This window comes from Myotis myotis, unplaced genomic scaffold (genome assembly GCF_014108235.1).
Source record: "Myotis myotis isolate mMyoMyo1 unplaced genomic scaffold, mMyoMyo1.p scaffold_m19_p_18, whole genome shotgun sequence".
Classification (NCBI taxonomy): Eukaryota; Metazoa; Chordata; class Mammalia; order Chiroptera; family Vespertilionidae; genus Myotis; species Myotis myotis.
In genome coordinates this window covers 33122092-33144657 of record NW_023416322.1, presented here as the reverse complement: position 1 = coordinate 33144657, position 22566 = coordinate 33122092, and the positions used below count along the sequence as shown (strand labels likewise).

At 43.5% G+C, this 22566-nt stretch overlaps 1 protein-coding gene across 9 annotated transcripts in view; it reads right to left on the bottom strand.

Moving 5' to 3' along the window:
* LOC118673634 (myomegalin-like) overlaps nt 1–22566 on the bottom strand; it is a 141694-nt gene that overhangs the window by 95749 nt on the left and 23379 nt on the right. For 6 of the 9 annotated variants that reach the window (XM_036344707.1, XM_036344706.1, XM_036344692.1 and 3 more), the window contains exon 4: nt 12075–12185. In XM_036344707.1, coding sequence (XP_036200600.1) covers nt 12075–12185 — 111 coding nt within the window. The other 3 variants (XM_036344700.1, XM_036344698.1, XM_036344702.1) reach the window with 3 other exon arrangements.

Here is a 22566-nt window from a genome sequence, read left to right as displayed (position 1 = left end):
AGGAAGGTTGAGAACCACTGCTCTAGGGCCTCATCTCTCAGCATTCTTGCACCTTCTCATGCTGCTTCAGGCTCCATGGCTGCCCTGGAATGTTCTTCCCCTAGTTATCAGCTTGCTAACATCCTCATATCCTTTAAGGCACTGCTTTAAAAAGACATTTTCGATGGCATAACCACTTTGGGAAATAGCAGCATCTTATCAATTGAAATGTATGTTTATGATATGGCCTAGCAATTCCACTATTGGGTACTTACCCACAAGAAATAAAACAAAGACTTGTGCATGAATGTTTAGAGCAGTTTTATTCCTAATAGCTAGTCACTGCACTAAACCCATATGCTCATCTGCAGGTGAACGGATAAACAAATTGCATTATATTCAAACAATGGAATACTGCTCAGCAATAAAAAAGAATGAACTAGTGACACAACACGAATGAACTTCAAAATCATTATGCTAAGTAAAAGATGCCAGGCACCAGAATCCATACTGTATGCTTCCATTTACATGAAATTCTAGAATAGATAAAACTAAGCCATAGACAGAAAGTAGATCAATGGCTTCTTACAGCCAGTGGTGTGACAGGATTGATACAAATGGGACATACAATTTGGGGGTCATAAAATACTTTATATCTCTATTGTGTGGTGGTGGTTGCATAGATGTATATATTTGTTCAAACTCATCAAACTGTACACTTAATAAAGTTGATGTAAACAAAAAGATGTAAAGAAAGATATGATAAAGGAAATGTCAATGCAAATAGCCAAATACAAAGGGTGAGTAAGGAACTCAACACGGAGACCACCAATCTGGGATGCTTGACAGTTATAAATGCTGTGAAGGTAGAACCTAGGAACGCATCTTCCTCTATTGGTCACTCTATGTTATTTACTTCCCTTCCCATGCCATCTCTGCAAAAAAAAAAAAGTGGGACGATTATGTGGTGGACAGACTCTAACACGGCTCCCATGGTATCGGCCTCCTGGTGTTCATGCCTTTGTATAGTTCCCTCCCCTTGATTATGGGCAGCATGTGTAATTTGCTTCCACCCAATAAATATAACAAAGGTAGGGACTGTCACTGCTCTGACAATGTTAAGCCTTAAGACTGTCTTGGTAGCAGACTTGCTCTAGCGCCTCTCCCTGCTGACTTGGTGAAGCAAGTTGCCATGTGGAAAAGCCCATATGGCAAAGGGTAGTGGGTGGTTTCAAGGAACTGTGGCCAGCCTCTTGCCAACATCCATCAGGAAGTTGGGACCTCTAGTCCTACCACCCAAGTGAGCCCAGAAGCAGATTCTTCACCATCATGTCTCCAGATGAGAACTCAACCAGCCAATACCTGCTCTGTAGCCTAGTGAAGTGCTAAACAGACAACTCAGCTAAGCTATTTCTGGAGTGCTGGCCCACATAAACTGAAGTAAGGAATGTGTGTGTGTGTGTGTGTGTTTAAAATCACTCTCTAAATGTGGCCTCCCCTGACCACTTTTTAATACTGCAACCTGCCCTCCATTCTTACACTTTCTGACTCCCTTACCCTGCTCTATGTTTTTCTTTTTATTCTGAAGAGGATTTAATCACTTTCCAATATTCTACGAATTTGTTGTTCATTGTCTGTCTTCTCAAGGTAGAATATAAATTCCATGAGGCTAGCGATGCTTATCTGTTTTGTTCATTGATACAATATTCCAAACACTTCCAATAGCACCTGGAACATAGTAGGTGGTCAAAAATATTTTTATAAATGAGGCCTAAATGCTTATGTTTAAATTAGGATCAACTTACTCTTATTCTCATCAGACACAGAGCATAGCTGATCATCTGTCACAGACTGAGACTACTACTAGGTCACCTTTAAGTTTATTCTTTCCCCGAATTAAAAATCCCAATTCCATTGCCCTTTTCTCATAAACCTCATTTTCTAATTTGTATGTTGGTTTGAATATTTCCTAATTTCCTTTGTATTTCTGGAGTTCCCATACCAGACTCAGAGCAGTGCACGGGGATAAGGATAGCAGGGTTTCTATTACATTCCACATAGCAATTTGCACCTGTTTCACAAGTAAAAATGAGGTCAATGCCACCTTTTACTGCAGATAGATCAGTGAGATAATGCCACCCCTTCCGGTCACAGTCTTGGTGAAAGCCACTATGAAAATAGATATCGTTCACTAGAACTCTTTCTTTTCTCTTTGGTCAGGCCTTAATACAATGTAGAGTTAGTCACTAAAAAGCATCATTTGCATTTGAAAGAGGGACTAACTTTTAATTCTAAAGGATGTGCCAAGGCCTTGATTAACTCAAGAATCAGGCCATGTAGCTGCTGGGGCTGCTGATGGCAAACCTGGCCCTATGAAAAAAATGAGGACAAGACACCAACTTCACAGGGCTATTATGGGCTTGAGATTAAATATGCATAAAATGCAAAGCATAGAGCCTGGCCTGCAGTAACACTAAATGGATTTCCTTTTCCAAGGGGGTTTAAATGGGAAGCATTTAGCATTTATGTGAAATTGAGGGGAAAGAGACAGGATATGGGACAAAGAAGGACAGAAAGGGCCTAAAAAATGGGGGAGAACAGTGATACAAGAAGGAGGGACAGGATCTGGCTCTGGAAACTTCTGGAGAGCAGTAGCCTAGAAAGGATAGAGGAGTTTTCCTCCTGATCATTTCTTTTCTTACATCTTATGTCAAGACTCGGAGGCACGGGGGACATACTCTCACACGCCTTGAAGAAGTAGGGAAACAGGAAATAAAAGAGATGAGAGAGCAATTTGGAAATGAGGAGTTGAGGGTGGAGAAAGCCTGAGGCGGAGTTCCAGTTCTAACCACCATCTCCTGATCACCCTCTACCTGCAGCACTTCCGGCAAGCCCTTATGTGGCCCCTCTACATCCAAGCTTTCCCTGATGGAAGGGACCCCTCTGCTCTCCTTCCCAGCTTGGCAGAGGCTGGAAGGGACCAGTTATGACCCTTCTGACTATATTTACGGCGGTTCTCAACCTGTGGGTTGGGACCCTTTTGGCAGTCGAACGACTCTTTCACAGGGGTCACCTAAGACTATCCTGCATATCAGATATTTACATTATGATTCATAACAGTAGCAACATTACAGTTATGAAGTAGCAACGAAAATAATTTTATGGTTGGGTCACAACACGAGGAACTGTATTTAAAGGGCCAGAAGGTTGAGAACCACTGGACTCTAAGAATCCTCTGAGGCCTCACAATCCCATCTCAGACTCAGAAGAGAGGGTGCCCCCCATCTGTAAGGGATCCGCTCACCTGAGCCCCAGAGTTCCACCACCTTCATCTGATTTCTGTACCTGGAAGACCCCAGGATCCTGCTCTGGACTCAGAGTTCCTGACTTGGGAGCAGAGTGATGACAGCACGCCTTGTGTCACCAGTTGAGTGGCACCAGGTGGGCAGGACCAGATGTATGTTTAGTACAGAGCATCGACTCAGTTTGACTGGATCTAATGGAGAACTCTGAGAGGGGCAGCCACTATGCGGCCTCAGAGGAAACTTGGAAACCTACCCAGAACAAGTGACCCAGAAGGACTTCTTACTTCTGGCCCTCAGCCAGGGCCCAGACCCAGACTCTCCTTTCGCAGCTCCAGGTCATGGCCTGGAGGCTGGCCAAGCTCCCTCCACTTACCCAGGGGCCCCAGAGCAGGCTTCTTCCTCAAACCCCCATGAGGGCTTTCTAAGGCCCTGAGTACAGATAGAGGTGGCTTCCTGCCCTTCACGCAGTGGGACCTTGTGTGAGGTTGGGGATGAAAAGCTGGCATTACAAGGCAGGCAGTGCCTTTCATTTCCTTTCAACCTCTTCAAGCCAAGTTTCCAAATAACAGGTATGATAACTGCCCGGTGTGGCCCAAAGTCTGTTCTAACGCTGCCTGGCAAAAAGCCACCTGGACCATTACTTAGCTCTGCAGGGAACAGCATGTACCAGGTCTTTTGGTGTGTGGGTGGCTTAGCTGCTGTTTAACATGATAGGGTGGATTCTTTCCAGTGTGCCCCAGCCCCCACTCCGTGCCTTCTCCACGTATCACAGAGCCTCATCTCACTGTGAAGGTTGTGAATTTGAACTTGCTTAGAGGAGATGGCAAAGGTCAGAGCAGGAAGCAGAGATAAAAAATGTTCACAGTGGCTTTGGAAACATAAATGAAACCCCTACGGAAGGCGTATGTAGGCTGAGGAACTATATATGTTCTTTTGGCAGCAGGCACAGGGTACAGAATCTTTATCTATGAATTACCCTAGCCCCCGATGTGTGTATTCCATTTTAGCCCAGTAGCACAAAGCAGAAGAAAGTCTAAATTTTGGCAAGCATGTAAACGTCTTGAAACTTTGCTGAAGACCAAGGAAGTCACTTTGAGTACCCAGACAGGTCGCCAGGCCTCCTGGACTCTAGTCCCAACCTGACCTGTGTGACCTTGGGCAAGTGACTTTACTATTTGGGGGCCTCAATTTCCTTATCTTTAAAAATAAAGGGCTTATTCATTAGGGAAGGCTGAATGAATGGTATAGAAGAATGCTTTATATTATTTTTGCCTCTTCTCTATAAGTCTAAAATTATTTTAAGATGAAAATATTTGTTAAAAAGTGAAAGGGCTATATAGATCACCTCCAAGATCATCTCTAGCTCTAAACTGTGAGTTATTTCTCTCCATCATGTGAAGTCTCTTTCCAGCTACCCAAATACAGATCAAGAGAATTTTGCCCACTCCTCCTACCACACAGAAGATGTTGATTAGCCCCAGCACAAGCCTGTTTTCTGCTTTCAGCCTATCCTATATCCTAGGCCTGCGGTCAGCAAACTGCGGCTCTTGAGCCACATGCGGCTCTTTGGCCCCTTGAGTGTGGCTCTTCCTAAGCCTTAGGAGTACCCTAATTAAGTTAATAACAATGTCCCTACCTATATAGTTTAAGTTTAAAAAATTTGGCTCTCAAAAGAAATTTCAATCGTTGTACTGCTGATATTTGGCTCTGTTGACTAATGAGTTTACCGACCACTGTCCTAGGCAAAAACTGAATCCTCTAAAAACACATGAAAACACTCCATCCCTATCCACTTTGTTCCTGCAAAGGAGTCAGTTCAACCAGCAGGGGAAAGCTGTTTCTGGCAGTCCATGCCTACAGAATCTCAGTTTTCCCCTAGCAACTGAGCTAATTATAACCCCAGCTACCTGATAACAGCACCCAATTTTCCTGACACTGGCTGGCAGTTTTAAAGCCATCTCAGCTCTGCAGGCAACTCCTGCACTGAGAGGCATCATGAGCTGAGAGACTGGGAGAAGGGAGGCAACTACTAGGCTAGGGTGAGAGTATCCAGAAGAGGCTGTTCAGAATCACAGAACTTCGAGCTGGGAGGGATGTTGGCACGGATCCGGGTCCTGCCCACTCATTCTACACATAAACAAGCAGAGGCCCAGAAAAAGTGACCTGTCTTAGCCAGGAACCTGACAGTCTTTAAAATAATTAATTTTAGAGAGAGGAAGGGAGAGAGCTAGAGAGAGAGAAACATCATTGGAAGAGAATCATCTATTGGTTGCCTCCTGAACACCCCCTACTGGGGATCGAGCCCACAATAGGGGCATGTGCCCTGACCAGGAATCAAACCATGACCTCCTGGTTCATAGGCCAATGTTCAATCACGGAAGCACCCTGGCTGGGTCTGACAGTCTTCTCGATTCTTTCCCTTCAGTCTGCCCATCCCATCAGCCATCAAGTCCTACAGATGTTTTACCTCCTAAATATTTCCCAGATCAGTTCCCTCCCCTCTATTCCTATTGCCATGGGCCCCCATTTTGTCTCTTTAAAATTTCTTTAATTTTTTAGCATTTAAAAATAGACTATTTTCTAGAGTAGTTTTAGGTTCACAGAAAACTGGGCAGAATGTACAGAGAGTTCCCACATACCCCGTCCTCCCCCACAACCTCCCCCACATCAACATTCCCCACCACAGTGGCTTGAGTGGCAATTGATGAACCTATAATGACACATGATCATCACTCAAAGTCCATAGTGTTGTACATTAGAGCTCACCCTTGGTGTTGTACATTCTATAGGTCTGGACAAATGTATGACATATATCTATCATTACAGTATCCTACAGAATAGTTTTGCTGCCCTAAAAGTTTTCTCTGCTCTGCCTATTCATCCCTCCCTCCCCCAACCCCCTGCCAGCTACTGATCTTTTTACTGTCTCCACAGTTTGTTTGGCCTGTCTGTCCTCCTGCTTTCCTGCACTCCCTTCCTGGAGCCCCTCTTCCCCACCCACCAGAAGGATCTGGGGGTTCCCCGCTGTTTAAAGCCCATCAATGGCTCCTTACCATCCTCAGGATAAAGTCTACACTCTTTAAAATGGCACAAAGGATTGTGTCCTGCATACTTCAAAGCCTATTCTATATGCCTACCACTTAAACTTATCAACTTAAAACCACTTTTATTCTCCACATGAATCACGCGCTTTCTTGTCTCTAGGCTTTTGTTCCTGGCAAAAGTCCTTTCTTTCCACTGCACCATCCATTGACCAACTTTGTACACATCTCGATTTTTGCTTTTTACTACACTCCCTCACTTGTGTTTTACAATTTTGAACCCCCAACTTCTAGCACAGTACTTAGAGTATAGAAGGTATCCAATTAATGTTTATTAATGAATGAATGGATAAGTCCCAAAGCTCTCCATGATCTGTACCCTGCTTACCTTCCAGTCTCACCTTCCCACCACCACAATCCTTACCACGTGCGCTAGCCATACTGAAGACCTGGAGTGTGCTGACACACAGTGCTTTTTCAGTGTTCCGTGTGGTTGTATGTGCTGTTTCTTCTGCCTGCAATGCTTCTCCCATTCCTTGCTGTGTTAATCACCTTTCAAGATTCAATTCAAACTTCACACACTTGGCAAGACCTTTCCTGGTGGACTTTATTGTTCTCTTTTGTACTCTAGACCAATCTGTTCATATCTCTATGTGGAAGCCCTTATTATATCATTTATTTGTTAATATCTTTCTCTACCAACATCAAGCACAGTAGCTGGCATATAGCAGATAATCAACAGATGTCTGAATGAATGTATGAATGTGGCAATTTGTGCAAATGTGAGTGAACAAACGGTCAAGGGGATAACGCAAATAAGGGAAACGTTTGAGACAGAATTTATTTATTTATTTATTTATTTATTTTTTTTTTTTAAATACTTTATTGATTTTTCACAGAGAGGAAGGAAGAGAGATAGAGAGCCAGAAACATCAACTAGAGAGAAACATCAATCAGCCGCCTCCCGCACACCCCCCACTGGGGATGTGCCCGCAACCCAGGTACATGCCCCTGACCGGAATCGAACCCGGGACCCTTCAGTCCGCAGGCCGACGCTCTATCCACTGAGCCAAACCGGTTTCGGCAAGAGACAGGAATTTAGAATGCCTCCTTTCAACTCTATCATGCTATGTCTATCAGTGTGTAAGCCTGGATGGACACAACTAATACTAAGAAGGGGCTTTGTAATAAGTTCATGCAGAAGTATAAATTAGGTGGACGTCGTAGTTAAGGGGATAACTGAACGTGAATCAGAGTAAATCAGGCTCCAGAAGTTCATCATCGGGGCTGAGAGCTCAGTTGGCCTTTTGGACGCTATCCTCAGGCAACACAGCTCCAGGTAGGTGTAGGTGAGGAGGGAGGGAATGAGGATAGACTGTGGCAGCCTCTCGATCCCACACGGACCCTCTGTTTTCCTCCACACTCATGAAAATCTGTAAGTTCGCTGCAGCACATTCCTAAGCTCACCTCTCCCCTGAAACTAAGGAAGCAGGCAGGATCAACCAAAAAGAGATAGGTCTTCAAAACTTTTTTAAAAGCTGAATTTAGAACCAGACCAAATTATATCAGAAAGTATTAAACCAAGATGATAAAACATTTTGAATTATAATTAATCACAGTCATAATAATTTGTATAAAGGCAAAGGACTTTGTACCATTGCTAAATAAAATATTCTGTTAAAAAAAGAAATTTAGCAAACCCAGCCTTTCTTATTTATTCACTCTCTTTTAAAAACATATTTTTTATTGATTTCAGAGAAGAAGGGAGAGGTTTAAAGAGAGATAGAAACATCAATGAGAGAGAATCATTGATTGGCTGCTTCGTGCACGCCCTACCCTGGGGATTGAGCCCTCAACCCAGGCATGTGCCCTGACCAGGAATCCAATGGAGACCTCCTGGTTCATAGGTTGATACTCAACCACTGAGTCACACCAGCCGGACTGGTTCATAACTCTTAACTACTATGCCCTGTGACAGCTGAATAGTAGAAATGATGAAGATCTGGTAGGCAAGTAAAACCAGTACTTAGTCTGTCACAATTTTAAAAACCTAGCTGCATAAATATGCTATGCATAAACTTCAAATTTGCTCCGGAAAAATATCATTTGATTTCAAAGATGAGAAACGATAGAAATCAGGCAGTTTAAGGGCCAAAGAACAATAGAACACAACTCTTCCAACTCCCATCTGAAGGCAAAATCCACTTTAACCTTCTAACATCAATTATGCCAGATTTAAACACTGACTCTACCTGGCCCAGATGACAACCTTCAGCTTCCCCTGATATTTTTGTTATTGGATCTGTCAGATTTTAAATTCCATTCTTAAATCTTTTTTAAAGCACCATAATAATACACTCACAGAAGCTTAACAAGTAGCTATCATAAGGCGAAACACAGTGGGTTGGGTGTTTTCCACACAGCAGCGGATTTCACTAATTGCAGGGCAGCACATATTTCTAGTGGTGGCACACTCAGCTATCGTGAGAAGATGCAGTATTAGATAATCAACAACAACGAGGAAATCAACAAGTTGCCACCCAGAAATTATTTGCCAGAGCAGCTGCAGTCCAGAGATGCCAACAGGCCGCTCTCTGAAGGAGTGGGCCATACTCAGCTGTGGGCCGGTCACAGCACTTTCTCGCTTTACTTCGCTCCAGAATCAGGGGCTAGCAGTGCTGCAATGGTTTCTTCTTGGGAAGACGCATTCAAAACTATCTTCCCAAAAAACTGAACCTACAATTACCATTTGCTACCAAGAGGGGGCAGTGGTACCTAATCGGGTAGATATATGCCCATTTTTTTTCTGTGTTTTTAAATTATTTACAAAAATTGAAGCTAAAGGATAGTTAAAACAGCCGAAAAGTAACCAGTCTCACAGAAACACATTTTTAGGTATAATTTAATACTATTTTATTAGTCCACAGTTAACATGAGTCTTAAGATTATTTCTGAATTTTCTGAACAGCTTGAAAGAGAGAAACCTTTAACTCCTTTATTTACTTGCCTTGAAGTTGACACCTCCAGGTTTTTATATAACTCTCTTACAACTTCTTACAATTAATTAAAATCCTTATGAATTATATCTATTTTTGTCTCTCCCATAGCAACTACTTAAAGAATGACTTGACACTTGGAAAGACAGGACCCTCTCTCCAGTCCTTTGCTACTAAAGTTTCCCGTATTTCCCTCCCCTGCTGCCATCAGGGTAAAAAGCCACTCCTAATACAAATATCTCAACAGAATCTGAAGTAGTGGAAATGTGTAAAGTAATTACTATCCACAACAGACTTACATTACATGTTTCGCAAACATTGGTTTTATTTAAGAGAACCATGCATGCAGCACCCAAATTATTGCAGATTCTGACTCAGTTGGGTGTGATTTAATATTTTTACTCTATTTAAAGAAGTGTCCTTCCAACACTAAAGAAAAACCAAGCTAAGTTGGGTCACCGAACAGGGCTCTGAATTCCCATCCGAATGACCTGACTTACCGTGTGATGATGTAATGCATGTCACCCTTGATGTCTCTTTGCCAACATGGCTGTTATTTAATCCACCTAATCTCGTGGAATCATGATGTGACCAACAAGGATGAACTTAAGACACTGCTGGGGCCCAAGACAGGCCACCCCAAAATATCCCAGAATGACATATTGATTACTTTGAACTAAAGTTCCCTGACAAGCAGCTGGTACCAGAAGGGCGTCTTGACCCTCCCTTGTCTCACTTGTTGCAGAAAATAAATCTCCCAGGTGAAAGGTGAGTTAACTCAGAGCTGAAAAGTCTGCACGACAAATCTTGGAGCCTCTTTTCTAATGATTAACAATGGCTTTATGTATTGTTAGCATTACATAAGAGCATTTGAACGTAAGCTTTTAGTGTTTCCCAAGTCACAGACAAATGGGATGAGTAGGTGACTGGTGGAATGAACGAAGATTTGGTGAGAAGGGAGAGAAGGGGACCCAGTAGTTTGAGATCCCTCCAATCGTGCTGTCCAGTAGCTGCCTGACTTCGCCGTACTTGACATTAGGAGGACACAGAGCCATGCCTGTTTCCTAAATGGGGCTAGTGGCAACTTTGGTTGAACAAAATGGTTGTCACCTCTGCATGTGACAATGTGCTGTGACCACTCCCTCCCCACCCCCCGCCCCTCAGCAGCTCCTTTAATCTTAATCACGCTTCTCCCGGACAGCTGGGCTTCTGCACAGCCCACCCCGAAGTGTTCACTGGAGACTACCAGACCAGAGCAGAGGGTGAGACCAAACGATGCAAGCAATCCGTTGACTCAAGCTAAAGAAAAACCACATCTTTCCCTCAAATGATCTATGAAACTATTCTTCCTTCTGTCTTGCTTTGGGGACAATTAATAGAAAAATGCTCCAGTGAACAAATTCACTCACTATTTCTACCCTGAGGCAAATACTGCCATTTACCCTCCCCCCTTTCTCTATATATCTTTGAGCCAACAACCCTCACTTGGCAATATCCTCCTCGACCCTGGTGGCTCCTTGAGGCACATCACTAGCCATATAAAAGATGAAAGGCGAATCTAGACCAGTTTCAGGAAAATTCAGAGTAAAACATGGAAATCCAGGAAAAACAGAAAATGGGGCTAAATCCCCCCAATGTGGCGGTCCCCATTAGTTGATTTACCAAATAGTCATTTGGGTGTCAGAGACACCAGGAACCCCTCTGACCAAGACCCTATCGGGCAGCCTGTGATGCGTCCCAGGGGCGCACAGGGGTGTTATTTGCACAGTCTCCTGCGTAAACAGCTGGAGATTTAGGGTCTCTGATAAAGTCCCCCTGAGACCAGCTCCAGGTCACTCAGGCCCCTTCAGCGCCTGCACAGACACTAAGAGGGCTGTGGAAACCAGTGTTGTCGAAACCAGTCAGGACGCTTAATCCTTGCACCCCCACAGCCTGATGTCCTCTAGCAAGGTGCTGTCTCATCTCACCCTCAACTCAGCCAATCTCCACCCTAGTCACTCAGCTGTCAATCAAGACAGCCCTCTGGTTCAGGGAAGCCACCCTTTCCCCTCCCCCTCCACAGGCCTGCTGCTACCTTTTCTTCATGCTCAGCTTACCTATTCCTAAGACTGAAAACGCCCAAGATTCTGTATTTAAAACTATTCTACGTAACGATCTTCAAAACTGAACTTGAGCCCAGCCGGTGTGCCCCAGTGGCTGAGCGTCCACCTATGAACTAGGAGGTCAGGGTTCGATTCTGGTCTCCCCAGTGTGGGGCGAGCAGGAGGCAGCCGATCCATGATTCTCTCTCATCATTGATGGTTCTCTCTCTCTCCCTGTTCCTTTCTCTATGAAATCAATAAAAATATATATATTTTTAAAAACTGAACATGAATTTCTCAAGGAAAAGAAGTGCCCTCCACGGCTGCCCTATTCTCCACAGCATCATTCTCTGCCTCCAAGGGGCCAACCAGAGCTACACGCAGCCCAGAGTCACCTTTGGGGCTTGTTTTAAAATGCAAATTTCCCAGTGCCCCCACCGGTGACTAAGTCAGAATCCCGGGTGAGCTACCTTTTAACCAGCTCCCAAGGCGATTGCTCTGCACGGTTCCACACACACACTGTCGCGGTTTGAGAACCTCTGGTTCAATCCAGCTCCCTCTCTCAGGGGGGGAACTGGGCTTGGCCAGGCCTGGAGCCCACCTCCCTCGCTAGTGCGCACAGCGCGAGCCAGGAAGGGCCTGGAATATCGGTGCGCCCCTGCCCTCACTCACCCGCTTGTAGATGTCCTCCCGGCTGGCCTCATACTTCTGCTGCATGCGCTCCTCCAGGAAGTAGATGCGCAGCTTGAGGCTGAAGTTCTCCTTCTTCAGGTCATTGAGGTGCTGGGACAGAGTGCGATATCCATTAGACATGGTGGGCTGCCCATGGGGAGGAGCATGCCCAGGCACCCCTTCACCCCAGGAACGTGGTGCGGCTGCACCGAGGCATGAAGCGAGCGGCCGGGACGCGGTGGAGGCTACGGCGGCGACATGGCCCTGGTGCCTGGCGCTCGCGGGGACTCGGGACGCGGGGCTCACTGCTCTGGGTGCTGGAGCGCAGAGCACTTTCCTTTTTTACCTCCGGCAGATATTTGCGGAATCCCTGACAGAGGAACATGCTGCGTGAACTCAGACACACACACACAAGTGGTGTAACCTGACTCCCAGCCAGGACGCCAAGCTGCCACCCTCCCAGAGCCTCCCAGGCCCAACTGTGGGCAGTTAACAGCTCCTGGGGAAAGAGGAGGGGGGTGACCCCGAGGAGCTTCCAGGAAATGGGGAATGGGAGTAATTCAAGGTGATGGTAGGGCTACAAAAAAGAGAAGGAAATGAAGGGCGTTGGGGGGGAGGGGGAAGGAGTGGTATTTAAACTCCTGGTGGCTGATTTGCATATGTGCCCCCGCGTCCCCCCCCCCCCCCCCACACACACACCCCGGATGGAGTGTGGCCAGAAGGAAGAAATGAACAAGTGGACACAAAATGGATATCGCACATAGCTAGTCAAATAGCCCCTTTGGGTCAAGTGCAGATCTTAAAGAGCTACTAGCCAGAGGGGTCTCTAATTTCCTTGGATGATCCTAAACCTCTAATCAGTTCCTTCACAGTTTTCTCCCCTGACTTTTCCATCCCCGAGTTGCTTAAATCAATAGTCTGTATTTCCATGACCCCTCCCCCTCCCCACATTATACATCAGAGTCAGCCCAAATGAAAGAGCAACCTTCTCATTCACTGGAATGTTTGCACACTCTGTTTACTGTTACACAAGCTCACAAAACGGCAGGGCCAATGGCTCCTCCCCACAAGGGATGAGGGAAAGAGAGGGTGGGAGGAGCGGGTGGGAGGGGAGGGAGGCGTCAGCCTGGAGCCCAGAGATTTCAGCTGGTCCCTGGTTCTAACTCGAGCACCTGCCAAGTGGAGCCAGGCACTCAACACCAGATCCTGCTCCTAGAGCAATTTAAGATCCTTGAATGACAGCTGCAACATTAGCAGGAAGTGTTATTTATACCACATCACAGAGGACATTGAAGGTCACTGGGGGACACACATACCAAACACAGGTTCTTGGTTGCGGTAAATACTGGGTTGAAAACAATTAATATTAACATCCAAAGTAAAGAAGACTAAAGAAAGTTATACTTCATTCAAGTACTCACTTCCCCCCAACCTACCTGTTCTTCATTCTTCTAATAATAACTCTTCATCTCCTGAGTCCCCACCAAGTAGTATGTTGGGCATGAGGGATAGAAAGGTGAGGACAGTCCCAAACCTCAAAGAGTTATATGGACATAGGGGCGTGTTTTTCACTATAATCCTCCAAGCTTGTCACACCTTTTACATTTTATACTGCAATCCAGCACACATACGTGCATGAAGTGAAAGCTTCACAAAGTAATGTTACCACCACTGCGTGCAATGCACACTGATGTTATCTGTTCTATTTCTCTTTCTGGGAGTGACCCACTGAACTGATGCATTTACACACCGACGTTTCCACCTGAAGTTTGGAAAACGCTGAGTCTATGAGAACCCAGAAGACAAAGTGGTTAATTCTTATTGGGATGATGGCAGAAAACTTCAGAGTTGCACTTGCCCTTCGCTTTGAAAGACGGAAAAAGTTTGGGTGGATAAAGAGGCCTCAGGAGGGCAGGATTAGAACTGAGCATTCTCTCGACGCAATTTGGATTATAAGTAGTCAACATATTTGATTTACCATAGACTGCTGGCAACTTAAGAGAAAATATTCATTTTTTTCAAAAATGGAGACATTTACAATCCATGTAGTTATTTTTGTTATATCCATGCTCTTATGATAAATGAATAAAGTTCCGGAAGAGAAACGTCTAAATTAAAACTCAAGAAGATCCGTTTCTGGTCCCAGCTCTGTTACTAAATGGTTGTATGACCTCAGAAGTGCGCTTCTCCAGAGGCCTACCTGTCCTCATTTATAAAATGAAGTGGTTGGAAACTAGGTGGTTTTTAAGGCACCTTCTCGGTCTACGCTCCAAAAGGAATAACCTAGTTCTTATCACCTCCATTTGGCACGTGGGGAACCAGGATACCAGATTTGATTAGTCTTTGATAATGTTTGCTATGTCTACTTGGAATCTTTTATGAAGTGAGATAATTTAATGGAAGCTTTGTGAAAAGTAACATTGCATAAGAATGCAGGGTATTCTTATCTAATTTAGATATTTCTTTCTGCACATTAATAATGCCTATTTCCTCTTATGCCCTGTGGTCCCTTGTTCTTCCATCTGCCCCCTTTTCTGGTTTTTGCTGCTCCTTAAAGTGAGTGCTTAAATGATGCTTAGTCCTTAGCCTTCTGCTTTTTTTTTTCTCTTCATACTTTCTCCCTTTGAGATTTTATCCACTTTTAGGGCTAACACTTCTGCCTCCTAAACAACCCCCAAATCTCCAACCAAGTTCTTACCTAAGACCTAGCCCTACACATTGTACTCTTTGCTAGAAAGCTCAAGTGAATGTCCCATCCGTACAACCAACCTCACAGCAAAAACATCTGTAGCAGTCTCTTATCATGCCTGCCAGAATTCACTTTGGTCATCTGCTCTGTATTACAGCTAAAGCGATGTTTTCAAAACTCAGATATTATCCTGTCATTCTCTTACTTAAAACCCTTATCAGGAGTCTCATCCCTCATAGAATGAAAGGAAAACCCCACCATCACCTTTCCTCAAGACACCCTGTCTCTGATTTTATATAAATATATATATATATATCTCAGAGATGAAGGGAGAGGGAGAGAGATAGAAACATCAATGATGAGAGAGAATCCCACACTGGGGATCCAGTCCACAACCTGGGCATATGCTCTGACTGGGAACCGAACTGTGACCTCCTGGTTCATCGGTCAATGCTCAACCACTGAGCCACGTTGGCCGGGCACTACCACTTTTTTCAGGCCCTAATTCACATCCCATCCAAACCAAGTGTTCCCTGCTTCCCCAGCCTGGAAAGATTTCATCATCTTTTGAGTTCCTAAAGCAAATATTTGCCTTTGGCAAGTGCTCACATGCTGCTTCGTGATATTGTTTTTCTGTTGTCTTGAAGGATTGTTTACACCCTTTAGAGCTACTTGACTTGTGTGTTTCTGTTTCTCCATCTAGTCTGTAAGCTTCCCAGGCATTTACATGTCTTTCCACATTTACTTCACTCCCACTAAACCGAGCCAGCCTCTCCAGTAACATTCACCCCACTGTACAACCTGCTAATGAAACAGGAATTTTAGGGGTAAAATAGGACAGGCTTAGGAAATTTCAGAAATTTTGGAAGTTAAGGGGACCATGGAGGAAGCACAGGGTTGCAGGACGCAGAAGGTATATTTCCATAGAATAGGGAAGCTGAAAAGCTGCAACAGGTATATTTCCACAGACTGAGGGAGCTGGGAACAGCAAAAGGTCTATATTTACAAAATAAAGAGAAGGAAACCCTTCATCCAGAAGGAGAAGAAAGTCCAGAGGGAATAGGAAAATAATAAGGAAGGTGCGGGGGAGAACTTCACATGTTCCATGTGAGGTTTGAGCTTTGAGCCCAGGTGTTATTATAGTAACCAGTCTAAGAGAATAGTGACCAATCAGAGGGGATATCAAGGCACCAGGATCTGCAGCCTTTATAAGCCATAGGGAACAGGAACTCAGTGGGACCCTTTCCCCCTTCCCACGTGGGAGTCTGTACTTGTTCTTCAATAAATCACCACCTTTGCTATACCACTTTCTGTCCGTGGATTCATTCTTTGATCCCGGCAGACAAAAAATCCAGGTTCCAGTCCAAAAATTCCATTTCATTAACAGTCACTTCAACCAGACCAGGGTGTTTTGAGGATATAGTTTGTGCCTTTGTATTCTCATTGCACAGTATTTAGGAAGCAGTCCCTAAATATCTGTTGAACTGATGAGTAGATGAGTGTTCAAAATGTAATTGAATTTTGTTAATTATGTTTGTTAAATATGGGCTAGTTTGCTTATATTGTTCTCACAACTTTCCAATAATATAGAATAACTGTAGAAGAATGATGTTTTGTTCACTTAAATTACATGCCCGTCTCGAGCTTTCTCCGGAACCCCAGTCTATACCTCACTTCCTAGCAGAAATTTCCACCTGAATGCAGACATCTCATACCTGAGATATCAGAAACTCCTGATCCTTCCCGGTGCATATGTTCCTTCCTCACTGGACCCCAATATTGAGTAAGAACTCAATACTTGCAGTTGTTTGGGCCAGAACCTTTGAATTATTTTGTCTCTTCTTTCTCATACACCATCTCATTTGCCTGTAAATCTTATTATTCTTACTTTCCATGTATTTATATCCATCTATATTTACAGAATCCAACTATATCACCACCACCACTGGCACCTCTACCTACCACTCTGGCCAAGATACTTATGATCTCTCCCCTAAATTATCTGAATAGTCCCCTTAACTGGTCTCCCTGCTCCTGCCCTTACTCCCTATAATCTATTCTTAGCACAAGTCAGAGTGACCCTTCTAAAATACGCCAGGTCACTCCTCTGCTGGAAACCCCTACTGGCTTCCCATCTAATTTAGAGCGAAACACAGAATCATTCCATTAGCCCATAAGGCCCAAAGCCCTACTTAATCTGGAGTCTCTCCTTGCTCTTTTACTTTTTTCCTCCTCCTCTCCCCCTACACATTCTGCACCAGGCACATTGTTTCTCTTTGCTATTTCTCAAAAGCAGTCAACACACTCCCTCCTCAGAGCCTTTGGCTTGTTGATCCTCCATATGGTTTGCATTCTCTGTATAATTAAAACTGTAACTCACTCTGTGCCTCACCTCAGCACTCATATCGCCATTGTTTTTTTTCTTCCATAGCACTATCATCATCTAAAATGTCATATTTACTTATGTATTTTGTTTCTTGATTGTCTTCCCCCACTAGCATATAAACTCCAGAATTTTTGCCTGTTTTGTTCACCAGGCAAGAGTGGTGCTCAGTAAGTATTTGCTGGATAAAAGAAGGGATGAATAGTTAACACATTGCGAACCTGAAGTTTTATCGCTAGCTTTACCCAGTGGCCAGATAAGTTCCTATTGAACGAGTACAAAGAACCTTTTACATAAATATTAAAGGCACGCTTTAAAATTAAATACCCATTGCATTTTGAAGTCATTTATTACATGTTCTTACAAGCTAATATCTTTTTAAAGAATTCTCGTGATTGGTCACAAGCATTAGAACAGAAAACACGAGAATTCTTGTGATCTGTCCGCAATGTATTAACTTACTGACTGGATTTAATCCTACGAGAACTCAATCTGTGTACAAAATTAGATATTTTAGGATGAAGAGCATATATAAAGGCATCCTTCTTCTTTATAAAAAAGTTATCTTAAAAGACTAATTTTGGCCCTAACCGGTTTGGCTCAGTGGATAGAGCGTCGGCCTGTGGACTGAAGGGTTCCAGGTTCAATTCTGGTCAAGGGCATGTACTTGGTTGCAGGCACATCCCCAGTAGGGGGTGTGCAGGAGGCAGCTGATTGATATTTCTCTCTCATCGATGTTTCTAACTCTCTATTCCTCTCCTTTCCTCTCTGTAAAAAAAATCAATAATATATATATATACATATATATATATTTTTTAAAAGACTAATTTTGATATACAATGCAGAATCTGAACTTTGTATGAGTTCTGAACAAATGGGGTATAATATATGACAAATTATAATTCAAGGACAATCTGAACTGTACAAATTGTAAAAACCTTAGAAATCAGGAAAGAGAGCTGTCAGAAGGTTCCACAGAGAACTGGCATCTCAGCTCTCCGTTAAGGATGAGTCGCGTGTGGCTAGGCTTGGGGGAGAATGTAAGGCAATCAAGGCAGGTGGCGCTTAAGCAAAGGTGCAGAGAGCCAACTGGACGGAGACAATGACACATACTGTCCTGTAATGAGGAACAGAGAAGATGGGGGTGAAGAACCATTTTCAGGAGATCTTGAAAGTCAGGGTGAGGAGCCTCTAGGCCAGCGGTTCTCAACTTGTGGATCGCGACCCCTTTGGGGATCGAGCAACCCTTTCACAGGGGTCGCCTAAGACCATCGAAAACACATATATAATTACATATTGTTTTTGTGATTAATCACTATGCTTTCATTATATTCAACTTGTAACAATGAAAATACATCCTGCATATCAGATATTTACATTACGATTCATAACAGTAGCAAAATTACAGCTATGAAGTAGCAACGAAAATAATTTTATGGTTGGGGGTCACCACAACATGAGGACTGTATTAAAGGGTTGCAGCATTAGGAAGGTTGAGAACCACTGCTCTAGGCACATCCTGGCTCTCAATTTAGACAAAGGGTGAGGAGAAAGGCCTAGGGGGTGGGGAGGGCCAGAACCTGCTTACTCGGAAAACTGTTTTGTTTATTGCTTATGTCTGTTGTTTATAGCAAACAAAAATGCACATCCCCGAGATGCACACCAGACCTACTGAACCAAGGCCTCTCCCCCAGGCTCATGTGTTTTCGTTAAGCTCTGAATTACTTAGGAAATGAACACTGAGCCAGGTTGGCCAGGCCCTAGCTCTTTTTTCAGTGCTTCTGTCTTTGTTCTTTCTTTCTCACACAGTGCATTGAAAACCTTTACTCTTCCCTAAAAATATTTTTTTCCAAACATTAATGGCTCTCCCCTGCTCATTCCTTAATTTCTACTGCTTCTTAATGTATTAGTTCAAACTGGAAATAAGCCTTTAATAAGGACTCGATCAATGCCAACAATAGTAGGAGGATTACAACCCAGCTGTCGCATGTCATGCCCCATTAACACAAACAACTGTCAAGTCAGTCTTTTAAAAAAAACTCAGCTTCACATTGGCCTGATCATATTCAGACCCCCCACATAGCTCTTCTAAATGGAAATGCTTGAAAACATACTAATCTTTTACCATTCTCTCTCCTAAAAATAAACTTCCACTCTGCTAAAAATGATTAATCATCTTAATACATTGCGGATGGATCACGAGAATTCTCGTGTTTCCTGTTCTAAGGTTTGTGGCCAATCACAATAATTTTTTAAAAAGATATTAGCTTGTAAGAACATGTAATAAATAACTTCAAAATGCAATGGGTATTTAATTTTAAAACGTGCCTATAACATTTAGGTAAAACTTTTTTGTACTCGTTCAATAGAAACTTATCTGGCCACTGGGTAAAGCTAGCAATAAAACTACTGGTCCACAATGTGTTAATTGACACATTCTTTTCAAATATAATAGCACTTCTGCAATTTAAACTATATTAGTTTGATATCTGTTATAATTCATATCTTTATATTGCATGAAAGTAAAAATAGCCTTAAATAATATGGTAAACAGAGAAACAGGAGAATACTATTTTAAGTAACTTTTGACACCATACTTTTTGCCTTATTTACAAATAGGCAACAAATATTATCACTGTTATGAATATTTATCTAGGTGAAGTAGCTGGGCATTGTGGAAAGAACAAAAGCTTTTGAACCAAGGAGATGTAGGTTCAAATCCCAGTTCTGCTATTTTCTAATTGTGTAACTTTGGGAAAATTACTTACTAGTAATTAACTATTGGCAAATTACTTACTAGTAATTAACTATAGGAAAGGAGTCAGGAGACAGATCTGGATGGGCTATTAAGAAGCTTGTAACTATATCTGAAATGCTAACTTTTGTTTTTTTAATCCGAGGCAAATACAGTGAAAATAATATTTGGTATAATTTAGATACTGGGTACAATGACAGTGTTTTATTAGTCTTTGTACATTCCTGTTGTTTGTAAAATAGCTAGATAAAAGGATAAATTCTCTAGTAGAGTTGGATATAGAAAACTTATTGTCACACTCCATCCACACATCCATTCACCAATTTTTTTTTTAAATCCTTATCCGAGGATATTTTCCCATTGATTTTTAGAGAGAGTGGAAGAGAGAGGGAAAGACAGAGAGAAATATCGATGGGAGAGAAATAACGTCAATTGGTTGCCTCCTGCACGAGCTCCAACCAGGTCCTCGGCCAGCGAGGAGCCTACAACCAAGGTACATGCCCTTGACCGGAATTGAACCTGGGACCCTTTAGTCCACAGGACAATGCTCTATTGACTAAGTCAAACCAGCCAGGGCCATTCACCAAATATTTATTGAGCACTTACATTATGAGAGTAAATGTCCTGTCACAAAAGGAGCTCAACCAATTTTTTTTTTTTTTATGACAAAGTTTCAGTTAAAAGCAAGTGGTTTAGAACTGATCATTTCAAATGTTCTGCTTAGATTAGGGGGCCCTAACATAAAGGCTAGATGAAATATCCTTTAAATGGCCCTCAATATAAAAAACTCATGGGTTGCCCTGACTGGTTTGCCTCAGTGGATAGAGCGTCAGCCTTCAGACTGAAAGGACCCAGGTTCGATTCTGGTCAAGGGCATGTACCTTGGTTGCGGGCACATCCCCGGTAGGAGGTGTGCAGGAGGCAGCTGATCGATGTTTCTCTCTCATCGATGTTTCTAACTCTCGATTCCTCTCCCTTCCTCTCTGTAAAAACAAAATCAATAAAATATATTTTTTTAAAAATAAAAAACTCATGGGTTATGTTTTACCAATTAAGGTTTTGTTACAATCCTGAGATAAAACAAAAGGAAATATAGATCCACTCGGATTTGCTACAGGAAAAACATACTCCTGAAGCGGCCCTGAAGAAAATGCCTAACTTTTGGAGACCATTCCAACAAGGAGGGTGTCAACCAAAGTCAACGAACTTGGTCTTCCACTCCTCAACCCTTTCATCCCCACCCAGGGTTTCTGACCCACATTCAGATGTCAGCTGGTGAGGAGGCCTGCTCATAAAGCAGACTGCAATTCTACAAAGACCTTTTTTTCTTTTGAGTTGCACAATAAACACATCTTTCTTCTGAAACTCTGATTCTGAAATTTCAACATCATTCCTGAAGTTGCAGCATCTTTTAAATGCTATCATATTACTATCATTCCATTTTCTCCCCTAACACTCAGATACCCATCCTCTGCGCAGCCTTTTCTTGAAATAACTGTCTGGACGCCCAGAGAGCTAAGAGCAGAGCTGTTCCATCAGGTCGATAAACAACCCCATCTCAGGCAGCAGCATCGTGTGGATGAAGGAGGGGTTCCGACAATATCCCTGCTGCCCTCCCCCACCAGAGATGCACACCCACGCCACCCCCTGATCCTGGAATAACAAGGTGCTGTCGTCATCACCACAGTAGAGCACTGTGAACTCTATAAAACCGAAACAAAACAAATAACAAATTCCCTGACTTCCAAAAATACATGGCGCAGCCAGAAGCAGTGCTGTCAGACAGTGAAGCGCTCCACAGCAGAAAGGACAGCTGAGCTGCACCGATGCTGGCAGCTCCCAAGGGCTCCTAGGCTCCAAACTTGACCCTCCATCAGCGTGGCTCCATCTATAGCAACAGGACTTGGTGTTGTCTGTTCACAGTTGGTTCAACCCAGGAAGAGCTTCTAATGCTCAAGGGGGGACCTACCAATTGACGGCCTCACCTGTTTTTCTAGATTTCCAACCAACCTTTCTCCATACTTCTCTAGGAAAGAAGGCGATTTCAGAGGCACAGTTAGGACGTTCTCCAGGCGGATGAGCTAAGAGTTCACAGTGTATCATGAACAACCATGGTTGCAACAACGAGGCTTTGACCAGGAGTAGAGGCTAGTTAGGGAGAGACACTGCCAACTTGAACTTGTCAACACTAGTGCTCCAGCCATGACAACAACCCTCCTGTTTCTGAATTCACTATGCTGTCTGCTGCCCAGGACTTGTCCTGGGATCAGTGTTCGCCTGGAAAGCCATTCCTCTTCCCCGCCCACTCGGCTCTGACTGTCACCAGCTCGCCCTGGAGGAGTTGACTGATAGCACCTATTGAAGGAAGCCTATCTGACCCTAAAGCCAGGGGAGGGCCCCTCTCCAGTGCTTCCAACTCTTGTCCTTGGGATTATCTGTTTGACTATCTTACCAATTCAATGGAGAGTCCCTTAAGAGCAGAAAGATCGCCTTAATTTCCCTCCAAAAATGAAAACCCCTTTCCTAGCTTTTGGCCTTTGTTGCTGGTGGTTTAATGATTATACAAGAACTACATGTGCCTGCTTCAGTGGTTCCCCTTCTCAGTGGATGGCATCACCTAGTTGAGTTGCCCAAGCAAGAAAGCTTGATATCATTCATTCATCCA